Here is a 20,296-nt window from a genome sequence, read left to right on the forward strand (position 1 = left end):
ACAAAAAAGACAAGTGGTTGGGATTTCCAAAACTATTTGGCACCTAATTTACACTTTTAATGACTAAAACAGAGGCCAGTGATCATTTATGTACCCATGGCACATTAAAAAGGGGTAGTAGACACAGTCTTAATTTCTAGATATGTAAGGCCAGCTCTGCACAAATGTTACACATTGTGGGTGTGGCCAGTAGGGCAAGGAGGTCAGTTGGCATTGGCTGGGACCTACAAAGCTACTTCTGTGCCTTGCCTGCCCTATTAAGAGATGGTATAAAGTTGTAGGTGTACAACAACAGGCACGTACAGCAGTTAGGCACACTAATGCTCAGTATTTCTGAAAATTTCAGCCAGCTTTGTTTAGAGTCAGGCCAACAACACTTCCATAGCAGCCAGGCATAGGTTGGTAAAATTTGCATTACAAAATAATGTTGCTCACCCTTTTCCCACCCAGCATGGAGAAGAGCCAGTGTGATGCTTGAGGGTCACCAGTTGGTCATATAATGTCCTGAATTTGGAGCTTTAGGTTAATATATTGTGCAGTAAGATTTGAAGGACTGGACCACACCTACATTCTGTGATGCTTCATATTGCTGTACTATAGTTTGTCTTAGTTAGTGATATAGGGACCCTGCCAAGGCAGGATTAGATGGATGGCTCCAGAGCTCCCACTAAAAGGTTTGTAGACATATGGACCTTAGTGTAGTAATGGAGGTTTTAGCCCCTGTTGTAACAAACCCTGGTTTACTTAGTAACACAGTGAATCCTACATCTGAGGAGAGATGGGTTGAGATCCTTGTCTATTTGCTTGATAATCAGATGTAAGTGTTCAGTGGAAATACTCTGATGCAGGGAAAGGTGGATAACCCAGACATGTAAAGAGGATCCTGTTCGCTAAGGCTGAATCGTGCATACTATTGAAGTCTCTGCATTAAATTCATCCATCAAACTTCACTGGAAACTCGTACCCCAGTAGTAAATGTGGCCCTAGGAGCTCAATGACTATAATGTATTGTGACTTCTGTAGGGTAACATTTTAATGTATTTAATTGCTGTGAATGAAGCTGGAGTTAACTCCACCTTTAGTTTAGTTTGGTTAGTGGGGAAACGGTCCATTCCATTGTTAACGTAGCTATCCTGTTCTGTGTCCTTATTATCTCAGAAGTTCCTTTCCGGACGCCCATATTTTTCATAGGAAGAAATGTTACTGTTTTGGGTTTTCTTTTTTGTTAATAAAGTAAATCATAGCAGCAAGCTCTGTACTCTGAAAGTTCATGTTTTTTTTAATTTATTTACAGACCCGATCTGTTCAAAAGGATATTCAAGAATAAGGGGAACAATATGTGAAGGTATTTACTGTTACTTTCAAACATAAATCATGTTTTGAATGCTGAAATGCTGGTGTTGAGGTTTAATGTTATTTGCTATGGAAGAACAGTGCTAAATTCATCCCTAATGTTACTCTACTGGCCTCATTAGATTTACACCTGGGGTTAATATGGTCTCACTGGGTGATATATGACAATGACGTAGACTGATGCTACTCACTCAGTATGCACATCTTTGCAAATACAAGCTAGAGTAGTCTATGGAGTTGGGTTCTGTCTTTTCTAATATTGTTACTGATTGTGGAGTAAAATACTGGGTCAAAATAAAATGCATCCTGTGTCCATAATAACAATTACAGAAGTGTAGCATTATGATATAACAATAGGATTTTGTCATTAAAACATTCCATAAACATATACAAATAAAATAGAACTCTAAAAAGGAATTTAAAATCAAATTTAAATAATTTATTTTTCTTTTTTAATAATTTCTAGCTTTAGATTGTTATATAAGAAATCTGTCTCGGGCCACGGTAAAACATTAATTCAAGAAAAGGTTGGTTTTTAAAACTTTTTTTTTTGCAGTGTGTGAGATCATCACATATTGTGCAGTGAAAATGTAAAGCCCCAACGCCCTTTTCCCTCCTTATTGTGGATTAATTTGAACCCCAGCCAAAGAGCTGTACTGTATATTTCCCTCTATGCACAAGCTCAGAGAGTCTCAAATTGTAGCAGGTCATCATGACTGACACAATCTGACATGACACTGCAGTTAAAATATTTTAAAAACAAATTATTCCCATATGTGGCTTCTAGAAAGAAGCACTTTTTTGACAAATGAACAAACTAAACACAAGCAAAAAATCAAATAAGTAGAACACCCCCACATGTATCCTGCGCTTTCCAAGTGGTGACTGAATACCTTGGCGCTTCTATACCCCAGACCCTCTGTATAGAACTTCTCTGACCTCAGCAATACTTTCTGGAGTGTGTAAATGAAAGAAGGGGGGGAGTGGGAAGTGGCCCCACCTATCTCTATTCACGAGGAAACACTTAGAACATTTTCAACACTGCTGGGATGGAAAATTTATTAATCCAAGATGTGAACACCGTGCTTTCAGCATTTCTTTTACCAGCACTTTAGTTTACAACTGTTACATGCTTTAATCCTTATCATTCCAGTGGGCCAAAATAGCCCAAACTTTCTCACACTAGTTACCCTGGTTCCTAACGTATTAAAGTAGCATTTGGCTTCCACCAACATAAGGACTGTTCAAATCAGAGGATGCAGGGAAAATATTTGCTGAGGAAATGTATTTGGGGGGAGGGGCCAAATGGTAAATGTGGCTTCCCAAGGTGATATTCGCTCCTCCCCATGCACAGTTTGTGTAAAATGGGTTTTGTGCAGGGAAATAAATTGAGGTATGTGGGATGGAATTAACAACATGCCTCCAACCCACAGACAAACCCTGAAGCTGAAAGTGTCCACAGGTCATCTGCCACTTTGGGCAATGAAGTCTGTTCCATTTGTTTCACATAATCATGGATCCACTAGTGTTACTTCCCAGCCACGATGGAGCTGTCACTCACCCCTCTGGAGTGTGCAAGAAATGCAAAGGTCCCCTAGTGGCATCTCTCGCCACACTGCTCTCCCCCACCAGCTCAAGAGTCTTGCGTAGGCTGTTTCCCTACTATGAATTTCACCCTATAAGCCAAATAAATCCAGTATTGCCAGCCCCAAAAATTAACACCCCAAAAATCATGTGATTCACCCAAAATCAGGAGACTTTTTAAAAAGATGATGTGTTATGGGTCTGTTTTTTGATTGTTGAATTCACTCTGTCCTCCCCCAACATGTGTGACAGGTTAGTGTTGCCACTGTTCCCAAATATATTAAGGTGATTTTGGCCCCCTGGTTCAGGAGCTCTCACCTCCATGTCTGCCTGACCCCTTGCTCACAGGAGGGGAAGAGATAATAGAACCCCCTGCGCTGCTGGACTCTTTCTGCTTCCTCCTTCCCTCCCTCCAGTGAGAATGGTGTTGGCTGCCTGAGGGGATAGGTGGAAAGCTCTGTCTGAAGCAGCTCCATGAGGGGTTCTTTCCCAGGAGGAGGTAATGGAGAAGGCAGCCAGTCAGTGGAGTTTTACCTCAGAAATTGATATTCATAAGTGTTCTGGAGCCCTGTCAAAGCCAGCCTGGCTCCAGCATAGGCCAGACTCACCTCACTCATGAAGATATTGCGAGAGTCGGCAACGCTACAAATCTGAGTGCCCAATTTCCTGGCTTCGCTCTCTGACTGCACAATGCAACTACAGCTTGTAAGAGCCTTTCCATTCTAACCTCCTGAGTTTGCTCCCTCCTAATTTGTTTAAATTTCTGATGCTTCATCTCGGCCTCTAATTTAATTTCCAAGACAATTTTCAACAAAAACGGTCAAGCCGTCTTTGTGTGAAATATGGTATGTTACACAGAAGGAGGGGTGGAAGGACGTTACACGCCATTTATTTATCTTCAGGCCATCCTAGTTCAGCAGGCTGAATTATGCTTTCCACCTCATCATACAAAATAGTACAGCGTTTACCTCTTAAAAAATACAGTTCAGATGCTTGTACACAATCAAGTTAAATTCCATGCTCACCAGGGATAGGTTCAGGAACCTAAATTAATGTTTCAAGTGGTTGAAAAAGCTATCGTGCCAGATTTTTAAAAGTATGTAGGTGCCTAAAGATGCAGATAGGTGTCTAGCGGGATTTCCAAAAGTTCCTGAATATTTGCATAATTTTGTTTTGATGGGAGTTAGACACCTAAACACTTCTGAAAATTCCACTAGATGATTGACTGCATCTTTAGGCACCTGAATACTTCTAAAAATCTGTCTCATAATGAACATGCAGTAGAACAGCTTTTTTCAGTGACCTCATTTTGTTTTATTTATGAACCTGATTTCAATAGACATATCAAAGGTGCAATTGACAACACTTTTTGTTTTAATCAGTGGCAGGGGGCTGTAATTAATTAGTTCAGTCTGATTTGCATAGGAAAGCCCAAGAGTTTGGAATTTTGCCAGACTTTGCAGATTGATACATAGTCCTAAAATGGGAGTGTTAAAATGTTATATTTTTCTAATTGGGTATGTTTGTTGCATTGATTTTCATTTTTATAATTTTGTCTGGAAATAGATGTAAATGAATGCGAAGTGTTTCCCGGGGTTTGTCCGAATGGTCAGTGCGTCAATACCTTGGGTTCCTTTGTTTGCCAGTGTGCCAGTGGAATGATTTTAGATGCCTCTGGACGGACATGTCTTGGTAGGTATCAAGCTATTTTACAGGGTTTTTTTCATGTTTGGGGAGGAGGGAACCCACATCTCAGTATGTCAAACAAAGATTTGCATTCTATACTTTCTTGTAAATAGGGAAATAGATTTTATTCATAATCATTTAAAAATGGGATCAGTCATGGTGTACAGAGCCATTCAACTCCAGGTTGCCAGTTGGAACTTGGACTAGGTAGCATAGTTAGTGACCAAAACTCATCTGATGGGGGGTCAGAAACTTATGTGGTCCATTTCCCACAGGGCAGGTGTCAATGTTGTAACACCCCCAGCAAATTTGGCCATGTTTGGCAACCTTTATTGGTTGGCCTCAGCAAGAAGTCAAGGATAGAATGGATGTGGAGACTAGTCCCACTCATCCCCGGAGGTGGTCTCTCCAAGCCAGGGCTGAGGTACACATGAGTTTGAGAAAGCCTGTACTGCTTCTCCCCATTCTACATCTCTTTGTGAGGAAAGTCCAGAAAAATATTTCCGTTTCAGGTGCCAACTATAGACTTCATCCGCTGTGTATTCACCTCTTTTTATCAGCAAATCTTCAAGTTTTGTTGGACAAAGACAGGTTATGGCAGAACTGGAATGCTTGAGGCCCTCTCTTCCCTGATCCAAAACTGACCTCAAATGCTGAGGCCCATTTCCTGGAAAGTTTTAGGCCTATTAAATCTGGAAATGTTAATTCCAGAGCTTAGTGCCAGTAATTCCAGTGAAAAGAGCTGTATTTCTGGCATCCTCCTGATCTGAGGAAATGGAGCAAGTCCTATTGAGAAGGGATTCTGGGAGAAGATACTTGTGTTTTATGCTTTCCCTCCAGTCCCCCAGTGAGGCAGACTTTTTGTCAAATGCACATAAATTCAAACACTCGTGCTCATTAAACACACAGATGTGGATGTGCACACATAATTTTTCATCATCTCACTATTTAATTACCCAACAGACATTCGCTTGGAGACTTGCTACTTGAAGCATGAAGATGAAGAATGTACATTGCCGATAGCAGGCCGGCACCGAATGGATAGTTGCTGCTGTTCTGTTGGTGCAGCATGGGGCCCTGAATGCGAGGAATGTCCTGTGAAGGCAACTCCTGAATTTGAAACTCTTTGTCCAAGAGGACCTGGATTTGCTAGTAGAGGAGAGATTATAAATGGAAAGCCATTCTTTAAAGGTATGTAAGGGGTTTTCAATTCATTTGTAAAGCCATTGGGGGCTACATCTTGATAGCATTCCTTAGTTTTTACTTTTTTCTTACTCAGGTTAAATTCCTATGGACTTGAAGTCTGCAAGAGTTAGGGCTTGTTTAAGGATGGAATGATTACTGAGTAAGGACATTCGGCCAGATTTTCAAAGGTATTTAGGCACCCTAAGATGCAGATAGGTGCCTAGTGGGATTTTTTTAAAGTGCCTAAGCAGCTAACTCCCATAGATTTCATTGGGAGCTGGGCCCTTAACCTACTGTAGGCACATTTGAAAGTTCCACCAGGTGCCTGTCTGCATCTTCAGGCACCTAAATACCTTTGAAAATCTGGCCCCGGCCGCTTATAAATTGAAACAAAATGAGTAGCCAACTTCGGAATTGTTATAGAACCAGTGCTTACTGCACCTGATACATATGCTTAAATTGCCTTGGAAATCAAGGGAGAAAGAGACTCTCAACACTTTGAAAATCCTTGCACAGCTGTTGAAGGAGGAGGGAGAAACATACTATGTTCTGTAAAGATAGCTTCAGCCATGCAAAAGTGAACCTAAGCTAGAGTCTGAGTCATGGACTTTGTTGGCCAAATTGTTATATTCTAATGGTAGAAACAGCAAATGAAGACTTTATTCATTTAGGTCATGTTATGACGCTGTGGGGTAAATTTCCAGCATTAATGGGAGTAGGGTGGGTAGTACCATCTTGGCACTTCATTCTGAAAGCTTCTTCTCTTGGTTACCAGTTAGATTAAGCAACATGGTAGCAAAAGTGAAAGTGCATGTGGATGTGTTGGGAAAAGGCATTTAAAGAAACTAGTTAACCGAAAACCCATATGCTTTAATATTTGAAAGGAAGGGAAAACACAAATGAGAATGACAATTGGTGGTGGTTGTTTCGGGATCAGTTTTATAAACAGTTACCAGGCTATTAATTATCCATAAAGAAGTGTAATGTGCTTTTGTTTAGGATAATTATATTTTCTCAGGTTTCAGAGTAGCAGCCGTGTTAATCTGTATCTGCAAAAAGGAGTACTTGTGGCACCTTAGAGACTAACAAATTTATCTGAGCATTAGTTTCCATGGGCTACAGCCCACTTCATCAGATGCAACATCCGCTGAAGTGGGCTGTAGCCCATGAAAGCTTATGCTCAAATAAATTTGTTAGTCTCTAAGGTGCCAGAAGTATTCCTATATTTTCTCTGACTCATGGAAGTCTTATTTTTTTCAGAAATCAGGGGATGGAGTGGTTCTCTTTGGCCACTATGGCATGATCCAGTGCCCTCTGAAGCTAATAAAAGTCTTTCCGTTGACTTCAGTGAGCCCTGGATCAGACTCTGTTAGATAAAGGAGGAAAATTAGCCATTAGTGACAAAAGAAACTGGGGGTCAGCTTCATGTGTGTTAGTGCTTTGCATTACTATGTAGGTGATTCTCAGTATGAATTCTTGTTGCGGTCTCCAGGCTGTGAAAGAGGTGCGAGTATGATAGATGTGATACACTGAACTCTGAAGGTAGTGAGTCCTTTGTACTGCTCACATGATGGCCCCTTATTGCATGTTTTAAGGGGTATGCAGGCCTAGTTCTTGCTGTCATATGCATGGAAAGTGGTTTATAGGAACTTAGTAATGTGGTCTGTTAAGATGATGTGAAGTCAAGACTTTAGATCACCGGTTGTCTTAGTGCCAGATCCTGCCTCCCAGCAGCCCTGTATTTTATGGTGCAGGATCATAGAAGGAAAGGAGCTGAGAGGTATATGGAGCTTGAATAGCTTTGCATTGATGAAGGCCTCTGTTAGAACCTAGTTACATAGCAAATGCTGCTAATGTTACTGTTACTTCAGAACTGGTTCACAGAGTTCCACTCTCCCTAGTAACTCAATGTGTGAAGTCCCTTCACTCTACCTCCTACTGACAGCATCATCTGTGAAGGTTTTTGTGTTCATCTGTAAAATCGTAAAAAGGGAATGAACTACTTTAAATAAATACACAGGATCAAATTTTCAAAAGATCCTCACTCAAATCATTCTCTACATTTGTTACTGTGTGTTGCAAATATATTCTTTTTCTCATAAATTGTTTTTGTTCCCATATGTCCAAATGAAATTTGAACAGGCTGTACCTCATTTTCCCCATCTGTGAAATAGGAATAATAATACATTCCTAGTTTTGTAAAGTGCTTTTGAGATCTATGGATGAAAAGGGCTCTTATAATTGCTTACATGGTGTCATTATTATTTGAATGTAGTGGTTTGCATGCACAAAACTGTAGTTGCTGCTTTTGAGAAGCTGGTCATTATTGCTGGATTTAGAATTTTACTAACCTGAATCTCTTTCAGTGAAGTTTTACTAAATTGGATGGTTACTAAAAATAACCAAACCTTTCTTTGTCTCATTTTTAGATATCAATGAATGCAAAATGATCCCAAGTCTTTGTACCCATGGAAAATGCAGAAACACCATTGGCAGTTTTAAGTGTAAATGTGACAGCGGATTTGCACTTGATTCTGAAGAAAGAAATTGTACAGGTAAAAGTCTTACCTGGTAGCTTTCAGAACATAGTCTTGAAAACACAGATCTTGAATTATATTTTAACATGCATTTAAAATTATTTGTGTTTCAGATATTGATGAATGCCGCATATCTCCTGATCTCTGTGGCCAAGGCATCTGTGTCAATACACCAGGGGACTTCGAATGTGAATGTTTTGAAGGCTATGAAAGTGGATTTATGATGATGAAAAACTGCATGGGTATGTTTTATGTCATATACCAAAGATGGGGTACAGAGTGTATATGTTGGGATTGGTTTTGCAAAGCCTTGTTAGTCAGGTTTTGTTTTGGGAACTGAAACAGGACTGGTTTCCTAATCTGGTTTCTAGATCTAGCTTCCATATTACTGAGAAGGCAAATAGAAGGTTCTGGTTTTGACCCATTTGCACAGTGGGTAAATCAGGCTGGTTTGGGATTTGCAGAATCTTATTAGTCAAATCCATCAGTTGGGTCTTGGTTCATTTTATCTGAACCACTAACATATTCGGGCTGGGTTTGGGAGAGAGTTAGGATAGAAGATCCTGGGCTTGGCCTGTCTCCACTCAAAGGATTGCCTTGCCCTGCTTCCTCACTGGTTGAAACCCTTCCAGCTCTGCAGCAGGAGCTCCTTCTGAAGCCCTTTCCTGCTATCTCAGTCTGAAGCTGACTGCTGGGTTCTCAGCCAGCAAAAGGAAGCTGGTGGACCTGGAGCACATGTCTGGGTGAGGCGGGAGTTCAGAGCAGATAGGCAAATAGAAAAGTGAGGAAATTGTCCACATGGCAGGGAGGAACAGTTTTATTGATTCTCTGAGTGTGTGGGGGGTAAGTACCTGGGTGTGTGTCTCCATGTGTGAAGGATGGATCAGCTGCTGGAAGAGGTCAGAATACTATTTGCGGAAGAGGGAGCAATACACAGGGAGGATCTGCATATATGCATTCTCAGAATTCCAGGGATCAAACAAACACTTGTTTCCCAATGTTGTTGTCTAGCACCAGCACTTTATTCTCTGTTGCATGCAAGGCCTTTTAGCACCTGCAGTGATGTGTGTTCCTTTCTTTTTACAGACATTGATGAGTGTCAGCGAAATCCTCTTTTGTGCCGAGGTGGTGTTTGCATAAACACAGAAGGAAGCTTTCAGTGTGACTGTCCTCCAGGTCATCAACTGGCTCCAAATATCTCCGCATGTATAGGTATGATGGTGCAGGCAAAATGTGCACCATATATAGGTCATTTCTATATTTGCATTTCATGACTCTAACTCTGCATGCATTTATGGCATTTACTCAAACATTGTTGCAGTGCAGAGACTTAAAATGTGTTCCCTTTTTCTTTTGAAATAGACATCAATGAGTGTGACCTAAGCCACAACCTGTGCAGAAATGGACATTGTGTCAACCTGATTGGAAGGTATCAGTGTGCCTGCAACCCTGGATATCAGTCCACTCCCGACAAATTATTTTGTATTGGTAAGAGAGGCTGTAATTATTAATGAACATACACTACCAATTAATACTTGCCAATTCACTAACAAGAGTTGATGTAAAGAATTGTTTCTATCTAATAAAATATAACTACATCTGATCACTAATCTCAGGCACAGTGTCAAAGCAGTGTGAAGTAACCTGAACATGCACATCCCTTTCTTTGAGATCGAGGAAGCTACATTACTGTTTCAAATCTGACCCTTGTGCCCGCATTTTCTTTGCTATTTGCCCATCCAACACGCTCAGTATTTACACAGCATATTTATTTATTGGATCGTTTTCTTCTGTAAATTAACCAGAAGATATAAAAAAACATTTTTTTTGAAAGTGGCGTAAAATGTAACCAAGGACACTTAAATGCATTGTGATATCCCTCAGATCTGTATTTTATTTCAGGTTGGCGTTTATGAGGTTGCAATGCATTGGTAGAGTAGAATAGTGTGTGTGACTCAGTGGCATTTATCCTTAAACTAATCTGTAAATATCTCCATTGTATAAATTTCCGCTGTCAGTTTCCTTAAAAGCCATACATTCAGAAAGGGCTTCTAAGCTCGTACCAGACACTGTGTACAAAAAATATGAATGCACTTTTCGTATTTTGAAAAATTCTGATGTACATACCAAAACAGTGGCTCTAGTCCTGCCTGAATAAGGTGTGTGCAGTCAGGGACTTAGGCCCAATCCTGTAAACCCTTACACAAGCATTTCTGTTGACTTCGGGGGATTCAGGAACTACAGTAATGGGGACTATCTAGGCACCCAGAGAGAGACAGAAGTGCAGGATCATTTGCACATGCATTCAGTTAATTGGACATCTCATTCCCTGATGGGCTATGTATCGTGTGCATCCAAGTACCTGCACCTGCAAATACGGGCGTGTAAAAAGTGAGCAGAAATTGTGTGTGCAAATGTAGATGCTGGATTGAACCCCCTTTTTAAATTGGCCCAGAATGTATCCCTGAAATATGATTAACAAAAAAATTATTTGTGTATGTGTTTAACTTTCATTTCTTTCCTTCTAGATATTGATGAATGCAACATAATGAATGGCGGCTGTGACACCTTCTGTACAAACTCAGAGGGCAGCTATGAATGTAGCTGTAAACCAGGCTTTGCACTAATGCCAGACCACAGATCTTGCACTGGTAAAGTAGCTTTGTGAGCATTTGTACTGAAAGCTCTTTATTTTGTATTGAAAAATTAGATGTAGTTTTAAGAGTACAGATTGAAATCATTTATACTGAGTTATCTTCATTAATTCTTACAGTTCTCCATGCACACTACCTAAAACTCTGAATTGAACATGTTATGATTAATGTATTTTATTTGGACAAATATTACATAAAGTAAAAATAAATAATGTAGCTAGATGTTATGCATGGCAGAATTTGGTTCTCTCCTTGGAGGAAAAAGAACAATACCAAAGTCACAACCTCACAACTTCCAGCTCACTAACTCTCAGGGAAATACCTTTTTTTTTCAACAAAAAAAGATACATATTTCTAGCTGTCCATTCTACAGCTGGCTGTAGCTGTATTATTTCAGAGCCTGTTGCTATTACAGGAAAGATCAGCGTCCATTGTGAGTCTGGGAGCAAAAACTAGTTTATCTTCTGCAGGGCCACACGTAGGCTTTTGGGGGCCCGGGGCAAAAGCTGAAACTGAGGGGGTCCCTGACCCAAGGTGCAAAAACACTGAGATGAGACCCCTGGGGAGGGGGGTGTTAGAGAGCAAGCCTGCCCCGCAGTCACCCCACAGTGGCAGCTCCTGTCCCATGGACCTGAGCCCGGCTTCTTTTGCCCTGGGTGTTACAACCTTGGGTTTGGCCCATTCATTCCTCTGTCGTAAAGGAGGGATGGCCAGGTCAAACCTGTGTGGTGTTGTGACCCTGTGCACCAGGTTACAATGCCACTCAGTTTGGGGATCCTTTCAGACGCTGGCACTTCCCCTCCATCGGGGCGGCCCTGATGTTGTGTAGTAGGTGAATTTTCTCCTCCAGTGCAAAGTATTACCTTATGTATTGGACTTTTAGAGTCTGATCCAAAGCCCATCAAGTCAATGAAAAGTCTCCCCCTCGTTTCAACAGGCTTGGGATCAAACCCGTGGGTCCACAGTCATAAGCAATAAGGTTTTCAACACGAGGTGAACAATTATGAGCCTGTTCTAGTCACTCGAGATATGTATGTACAGTAATGATTAGTTTGGTGAGAGACTAGAGTCTCTTACTCCTGTTCTGTGACTCAGTAGTGAATATGTCCCCTCTTAGCCAAATGTGACTATTCCATGTTACTTCAAAACTGAATCTCTTTCAGACAGTCTAAAACCTCATTGGTATCAATCTTGCTAGGCAACTTTCTTGCATTCTCAATAGTGATCTTTAGAAAATTTTGTGAGCAACTTAACTGCTCAGTGTCATCATTGGGAGCCAAGTCCCGGTCCTGTGCACAAGCTGAGAATGTGAATTGTGCCCGGAGGGTTCCCCATGGGTTAGGGAGAAGAGTATTCTACCAGCCCCTCCTCCAGCTTTGTGCTGCCCAAACACTGTCCCACCCACTTCTGATCCACAAGAGCAGGGTCGCGTGTTGCCAGCTGGAGCTGAGTAGTTGCAGACCATCAGCCACCCTCCCTTCCTGGCTCTGTTCCACCCAAAATTTCCTTCACAGTAAAAAGCAACATCAAAAATCTAATGTACAGTAACTCCTCACTTACCGTCCTCCCACTTAACGTTGTTTCGAAGTTACGTCGCTGCTCCATTAGGGAGCATACTCATTTAAAGTTGTGCAGTGCTCCCTTATAACATCGTTTGGCTGCCTTTACGAGGGAGCATTGCACAAGTTCCTCTTCTCCGCCTCCTCTCCCTCCCTCCCTCCCTCCCAGCGCTTGCCCCGCCACCAAACAACTGTTTGGTGGTGCTTAGGACTTTCGGGGAGGGAGGGAGCGAGGAAGTTGCCCCCCCCCAGCAGGTAGGGCCACCTGGAACACAGGGGCTGCAGGGCCCTGGGCTATGGGGGCCCTGGGGCCCTGGCCTGTAGCTCTAAAGCCCCTTTCGGAATGCAGCCCTGCAAGCCCAGGCCAGAGGACTCAGGAGGAGCAGAGGCAGCTGTGCAGCCAGTGGCCGGAGAAAACCAGATTGTCATTTACATTAAGACCACTGAATACCATCCTTACAGCAGTGTAAAGGAGTTTTAAAGTGGGTTGAAAGGCAGAACTCAACTAGAAAAATGAAAACATGATGGACCCTGAGGTCTAGTACCCAAAATATTTAGATGAGAAGTAGTTTTCCTGTGTGAGCAGAAATGGGTCACATTTCCAGTGAAGGTAACTTTGCATCCAAAACTTGCCAAAAATCACATTTTTGAGCACATTTTCAATGCAAAAGTAGAGCCATGTAATTGAAAGTGTGCAGAAGGTGAAATCAGAATCCTAGTGCCAGCAGGACTTTGTGTGTGTGAAAGAGCAAGAGACAGGGGTGGGGAAGGTGGGTCTAAGCCACCTTTTGGCTTCCCTGATCTTGGCTCAGCTGGGGACCAAACTGGCCTCCAGCATAACTTAGAGCAGCCTTGAAGGACTATGAAGCTGCACTGGCTGGGAATCACCAGAGAGCCTTTGCCTCTGGTTCCGCCCCTCTCCCTCCTCGGCCCACCCATCCCCTACACGGCAGTAGAAAGATGAGACATTGTGCCCTAGTAAGAAGGCCCTGATAATGCTTGTTAAACTGAACCCATTGTCCATGCAAACAGAAGCAAAAAGAAAACCCCAGACTTGGATTTGAAAACCCATAACACTATAAATCTAACAACTCATCACATTCCAATGTCAAAAGGAAATGATTGATCGACCTTTATTGGAGGGACAGGGATGGGCTCTTAGCATCTTCAATCAAAAGTTAACTGTACTATAGACATGTCCACGGGCGGATCTAGTCAAATCTGACAAAGGGCCTAAAAAATTTGATTGCAAGTCTTTGCATATTTATACCCTGCCAGTGCTATTAGGGTTGCCAACTTTCTAATTGCACAAAACCGAACACCCATGCGCCCCCATTCCCCAAGGCCCACCCTCACTCGCTCATTTTCACTGGGATGAGACAGGGGTTGAGATGAGGCGGGGAGGGCTCAGGCTGGGGGTGTGGGCTCCAGGGTGGGGCCAGAAATGAGAGGTTCAGCGTGTGGGAGAGGGCTCCAGGTTGGGGCAGGAAGTTGGAGTGTGGAGGGTAAGGGCTCTGGCTGGGGGTGCAGGTTCTGGGGTGGGGCCAGGGATGAGTGGCTTGGGGTGCGGGTGAGGGCTCTGGCTGGGGGGTTGGGCTCTGGGGTGGGGCCAGGAACGAGGAGTTTGGGGTGCAGGAGGGGGTTCTGGGCTGTGGGATGAGGCTGTGGGGTTCAGAGTGTGGGAGGGGGCTCTGGGCTGGGGCAGGAGATTGGGGTGTGGGGGGAAGGCTCCGTCTGGGGGTGTGGGCTCTGGTGTGGGGCCAGGGATGAAAGGTTTGGGGTGCAGGAGGGGGCTCAGGGCTGGGGCAGGAGGTTGGGGTGCAGGGTTGAGGTGTGGGCTCTGGAAGGGCCCTCAGGGCTGGGGCAGGGTTGGGGTATGGGAGGCGGTGCGGTCTGCAGACAGTGCTTACCTTAGGTGGCTCCCGGAAGCAGCCAGGATGTCCCTGCGGCCTCTAGGCACAGGGGCAGCAAGAGGGCTCCATGTGCTGCCCTTGCTTGCAAGTGCTGCCCCCGCAGCTCCTATTGGCCGTGATTCCCAGCCAATGGGAGCTGTGGAGCCAGTGCTCAGGGTGGGGGCAGCACACAGAGCTTCCCTGGCCACCCCTGTGCCTAGGTGCAGGAGAGACATGCCACCACTTCCGGGAGCCAAGCGGAGCCAGGGCAGGCAGGGAGCTGTGGTGCTGACCGGAGCCACCAGGGTCTCTTTTTGATTGTGCGTTCTGGTTAAAATCCGGATGCCTGCCAACCGTAAGTGCTGTGCAAGCTAGGACTTTGTTCAGAAGCCAGCTATTCACAACTACCCACCATCGTACTATCTTGTTACAAAGTCTTGGATGCAAAAGACAACATTTCCACCTTTGAAACTTGAAATTTCAAAGGCTCTAGTCTTGCAGTTTCTCAATATTTGGTTAGTGAAGTAAAAGAAATAATAGATACATGAATATGGAGTTAGAAAGTTAGTGCCTGATACTGCAAGGCCTTACTTACATGAATAGTTGAGCCGAGTGAATGAGGGAATAAGTAAAGATTTGTGGAATCATGCACACAATCACTCCAGGGTTTCTTTTCGTTCTTTCTCTTTCGGTCTCCCTGCCACTCTGTAGTATATTAAGGCATGAACAGGCAGTACATTTCTGGATTATTACCGCGTTGGGAAGCACCAGGCAGAAGACTGACTTCAACCACAAGTGAAGTGCAGTAATTCTTTGGAAATGTATTGCTTGTGGTTTCTTATTAGTAAAGTGCAATAGAAATTATAACAAGCCATAATTCTGTGAAGGGCTGAGCATCCTCCACTCCCACTGAAGTCGATGGGTGTTGTGGACCTGCAGTACCTTTTTTAGGCCCCGATCTAGCAAAGCACTTAAGCACATGCTTAGCTTTAAGTACACAGGTAGTCCCATTGATTTCCATGAGAGCACTTACAAGTTTAACATTAAGCATATTTTAAGTGTCTTGCTGGGTGAGGGCCTTAGACCCTAAACTAGTTTAAAATACCTAACAAAAACAAAACCTAGGTCACTGCATCTAGTGGGATTTATTCATACAGAAATTACATAACCGATAGTCAAAAGTCCCCTTTTTATCTGTGCTCTTAAAGCCGCGAAATAGCATTTCAAGTATGTGGCTGTAGTAGATGCAGCTCCTCTGAAGAACTTGGCACTCTCTCTTTGAACCACTGTTGAACTTGATTTTAGAAGTCGTTTCCATCAACATGAATGGGATCCCCAGAAGGAGCACTACTGTCAATATTTGTCACCTTTTAAAAGGATTGACATGAAGTGCCAGTTTTTCAGCACCAGCCTCTTATTACAGGTATAAATTGGCATCCATAACTTACTGCAACTGTGAGCCCAAATATTAGTAATTAGATGCCTCACCAAGTGTTTTCTCCTACAAATCAGGTAACCAGACAGCTAGCTAGCAGTATGTATTTGTGTCTGTAATGCGTTGTGGGGAGAAAACAGCAGCCACAATCAGAGGAGTCGGGTGCTACCCCAAATTTTAATGGGCCTCTTTCACAGTGCTTGCAAAATATACAAATAGTTTCTTCTGCACATGCAAAATATGTAATTGCCAAAAATGTACATGCACATCTACTGAAAATTTGGCCCCAAGAATCTTATTCAACAAAATGAGAAAAGGTGCACTTGTTGACAGTCAGTGGCCATTGTGATAAATGTGTGGCTTTACCCTATGACACTATGTGACCGTATAAACAACTTCATATACATTTAGTGGCATTGTGGACTGAGTTTAAGGAACAATGATTTTCAGTTTTCTCTATACGTTGTTCACAAATGTATTTTATCTGTGACATCACACATGGCTAGAAGCCTTTGCAGAATATATTTCTCCATAATTGAACTGCTGAGAGTTCCATTCATTGTAATAGTGGGTCAGGTTGGTGAGGTTATGCATTAATAATCAATTCAATTAGGAGAAACAATACATTCTTTGTCAGCCAATTTTCCACCCTAACTATGAATGTAAAACCTTGGCAGTTTAGCATATAAAGTTCTTCATGTTTATAAAATAAGTTCTTTATGTTTGTGGTTCCTATACTCATTTCCAGCACTTATTTTGCATATAAATCCACATTCCACTTCCAAATCTACATTTCCGGGCTAATGTGTATGCCAGCATTGTTTGATTCGTAGGATGAACAGTAAACAATCCGCTTTTTAACATGTAAGAGTTAATTGTCCATACAAAAACTTTAGGTGCAACCATTTCTGTTTTCTGCTGTTAGAAATATAAAAAAAAGAATAACAAACATAAGATTCTAGGACAAACAGTTAAAGTGAGTTGGTGTTCTGCAGCTGCATAATTACCAAAATCCACAACAGACCAGTCTGATAGTGAGTTACACCCTTTCCCTCTCAGGGGGTTCTCAATTCATGTCCTTGTTTTGCTGGTTTTTCCATGCAGTCACTGAGCCGAGTCTTGGATCTCAACTGTGCTGGTATATGTTGTTTGTGACAAAGAAAAATCTGGAGAGTTTTTAAAAGAAATTCTAACCCCTTGAGTTTTAAAAAGTCCAGATCCTATCATGGTTGCAATAAACAGTGCAATCTCAGTTCCTCAGATCAACCCCCAGTGATGGCTGATGTGCTGATCAGAACATATTTTAAATGCTGGAGAGTGTAAAGATATAGCCTGACTGGTCAGCAGGTACAAAAAAATCCAAGTAACTTATAATATTTTAGTGAAATAATACATCCATGTTAATTATTCTAATATTGGGCTTAATCCTGCTTGTGTGGGAATTTTGTATGTGGAATGGCTTTTTAAAATAATTTAAGGTCCAGTACCTTCCCATTGACTTCTATGACAGCAAGGCTGGACCTGAAATTTCCGATTGTGTGGAGCTATGTGGCGTGAAAAAAGTCCTTTAGTTATTTTCCTACAAGTGATTTTGTGCATACAAGACTTGCCCCTGCTCCCACTGGAATCAGTTGGAGTTGTATATAAAGCTACATTTGGTTTAACTGCAAAGACTGATCACATGCACATATATCATAAAGCATCAAGAATTTTGTTTGCGATGATTCGTTGCAGTGCATTTCATAACAAGGAACACCTATCTAAAACATGTGTTAATGTAAACTTTCCCTATAGATATTGATGAGTGTGAAGACAATCCTAATATCTGTGATGGAGGCCAGTGCACTAACATACCAGGAGAATACAGGTGTCTTTGTTACGATGGATTCATGGCATCTGAGGATATGAAGACTTGTATAGGTAAGTGAAAACACCTCTGATTCCTAATCTTTCTAACAAGCTATCTTCCTTAATTAAGTGATCAAAGATGATGATAAAACTAGAATTATTTAAAATATGTAAGCAAATAAAAACAACAGTGAGTGTCCTAGCAAGAATAACGAGTGTCCAGGCAATCAGGTATCGTTTGACATTACATATCAACACTACAAATATACTTGGATACCTGCATTTGGTGAAAGAAAGAGTTTTGGTTCCAGCACTGTGCCAGATGGACTGCTGCCTCAAAACTGGCAAATGCTAAAACTTAAAAAGCAGGCAGTGCTGCTGTATTTTGACTAGCTGTGGCCACATGGACAACCCCTCTATGCAGACTTTTTTTTGTCAACAGTAGGAATCATCTGCATGTGTTCAGAGCTCTTGGCTGAGTTAAGGAGCATACGTGGTGAGATAAGGTGACCATGCCATCTCTCTTTGGGTCCCATTCCAGAGTGTCTCTATGCAACTCAGATCGTAAAGGGTGCTGTAGGATGGCAGATTTAGGGATGAGCCACAATCAGAATTCTGGCCAAAACTGACACCAAGACAAAACCATGTGGGAATTCAGCACGTGTTGGTAGAGCAAAATATTGAAGTCAAGATTTGCTGCATGGCTAGAAGAGTAGAATTTTACATTTGCCTTTTAAAATTGAAACACACTTACTGCCCTTGTGGAAACATCAGTGCAAGAAAAAACAAAATATATTGAGGACAGATAATAGGCCAAGTTTATCCTTAGCATAACCCCATTAAATCTGGCCATTTGTGATTATTAATGAAAGTTGGAATTAAAGATGAGAGGCTGAGAAATAAATACCAGGGCAATAACATGGCAATATTAAATCTGATTTGGAAATGTACAGTATTTTACATTGGTTAAGAATATTTAGCCTAATTTATTTTTTTTCTCTGCACATGTAGACATATTTTTGTACCAGCATTAATGTCTCCAAGACATTGGGTTAGTTACGATCTAAGAACTTTGTAAAATCTTAAAATTATGTTTTCTAGATGTCAACGAGTGTGACCTAAATCCAAACATCTGTCTAAGTGGAAGCTGTGAGAATACAAAAGGCTCATTTATCTGTCATTGTGATATGGGATATTCAGGCAAAAAAGGAACCACTGGTTGTACAGGTAAATTTTAAAGTTAATAATTATCATCTGATTCTTCATTTTCCTTTTCTAGTGTTTAAAACCTCTCTTGAATCTGTTTGATTTCTGTTCTCTGTGAAATGTTACACTGTACAGAGTCACTGAGTTGGTATTGTGTTTGTATAGCATAATATTGGGCCTGATCCTTCACCTGTTGAAGTGAATGACAAATATCCCATTGGGAGCAAAGTTGGGTCTATTATTATATGGTTGCTGGTATGATCGAAAAGAACATATAATTCAGCGTAACTTGACAAGACCACATGAAGACCACCACATTGGATTTGGATTAGATAATTGTATATGCAAATAACAGGCATCTATTCCAAATATTATTTTGGCAAACACTGGTGGCTTTAAATCTATCCTAAAATATATTTACAGTTTTTGCAAAGTGGCAGCAGTACAGATACCTGACTAGCTGAATTATAAACATATTTTGGCAAAACCAAAATGTAAATTATTTCATAGCAGCAGCAGCCAGCCAGCAGTGCTGAGGTTCAAATTTACACGCTCAGAGGGTGATAGCATTAAAAACACAAGATGTTAGTATCTGAGCCAAGGTGTTGAGTCATTAGCTTTGCCCAAAATATGAGCACAAACATATGTTTAATTTAATTTTGAATATGGATTTAGAGTAAACACGGTTCTGGTAACCTTTGAGACAAGTATATATGCTGATAGGTCTGTCCTTATAGAAGTATATTAATTAATGTTGTACAGTAGGTGTGAAAAAGAGATTATGCTGATTTTTTACAGCGTACATAGAACAATGGGGGAGCTGGTGTTCTGCTTGGTATATTGGACCTCGCCTGAAGTTGTTCATTATTAACAGCTGCCTTTTACAGACATGTGAACTGATCTAAATCCAAGAAGTCTTTGATTTTACCCTGTAGACCAACATTTCAACATTCTTTGTTTCTACTCTAAATTACACAAAAAGATACAGAGCTTTAGTTCTGCAGACTTGAAAAATCCTTGTGATGTTCAGTCACACCCACTGCAGCTATCACTCTCAGGGAAATGAAAGGTGATGACACAAATATTGGTTTGTGACATCTACAAGGTTAAACTGGTCGGTTAAAGCAGCCAGGAAATATTAAGTAATTGGTAGGAGATGAAAGGGCAAATAAAGGTCCTACAGGGAAAGGATCTGGGGTATTATTCAGAGAAAGAGTTTCTGGAAATTCTTGCCATATTGGTGACATCTGGTGTAGGGTAACTGGGAAAATAATCTCACTTGAAAACTCATCCATGACAGTGTTGGTTTACTAATAGACAGAGTAAGGCTGAGAAATCTCTTCCTTCCAATCCCATC

General features: G+C 41.7%; 1 protein-coding gene across 9 annotated transcripts in view; it reads left to right on the forward strand.

The window, feature by feature from the left end:
- Positions 1-20,296, forward strand: part of FBN1 (fibrillin 1) — a 227,738-nt gene that overhangs the window by 138,421 nt on the left and 69,021 nt on the right. For all 9 annotated transcript variants that reach the window (XM_039490873.1, XM_039490872.1, XM_039490876.1 and 6 more), the window contains 10 exons: positions 1,295-1,345; positions 4,504-4,629; positions 5,587-5,814; positions 8,238-8,363; positions 8,459-8,587; positions 9,432-9,557; positions 9,708-9,833; positions 10,874-10,996; positions 17,680-17,805; positions 18,835-18,960. In XM_039490873.1, coding sequence (XP_039346807.1) covers positions 1,295-1,345; positions 4,504-4,629; positions 5,587-5,814; positions 8,238-8,363; positions 8,459-8,587; positions 9,432-9,557; positions 9,708-9,833; positions 10,874-10,996; positions 17,680-17,805; positions 18,835-18,960 — 1,287 coding nt within the window. The remainder of the gene's footprint in view (positions 1-1,294; positions 1,346-4,503; positions 4,630-5,586; positions 5,815-8,237; positions 8,364-8,458; positions 8,588-9,431; positions 9,558-9,707; positions 9,834-10,873; positions 10,997-17,679; positions 17,806-18,834; positions 18,961-20,296) is intronic.

This window comes from Mauremys reevesii, linkage group 10 (genome assembly GCF_016161935.1).
Source record: "Mauremys reevesii isolate NIE-2019 linkage group 10, ASM1616193v1, whole genome shotgun sequence".
NCBI classification, from domain to species: Eukaryota; Metazoa; Chordata; order Testudines; family Geoemydidae; genus Mauremys; species Mauremys reevesii.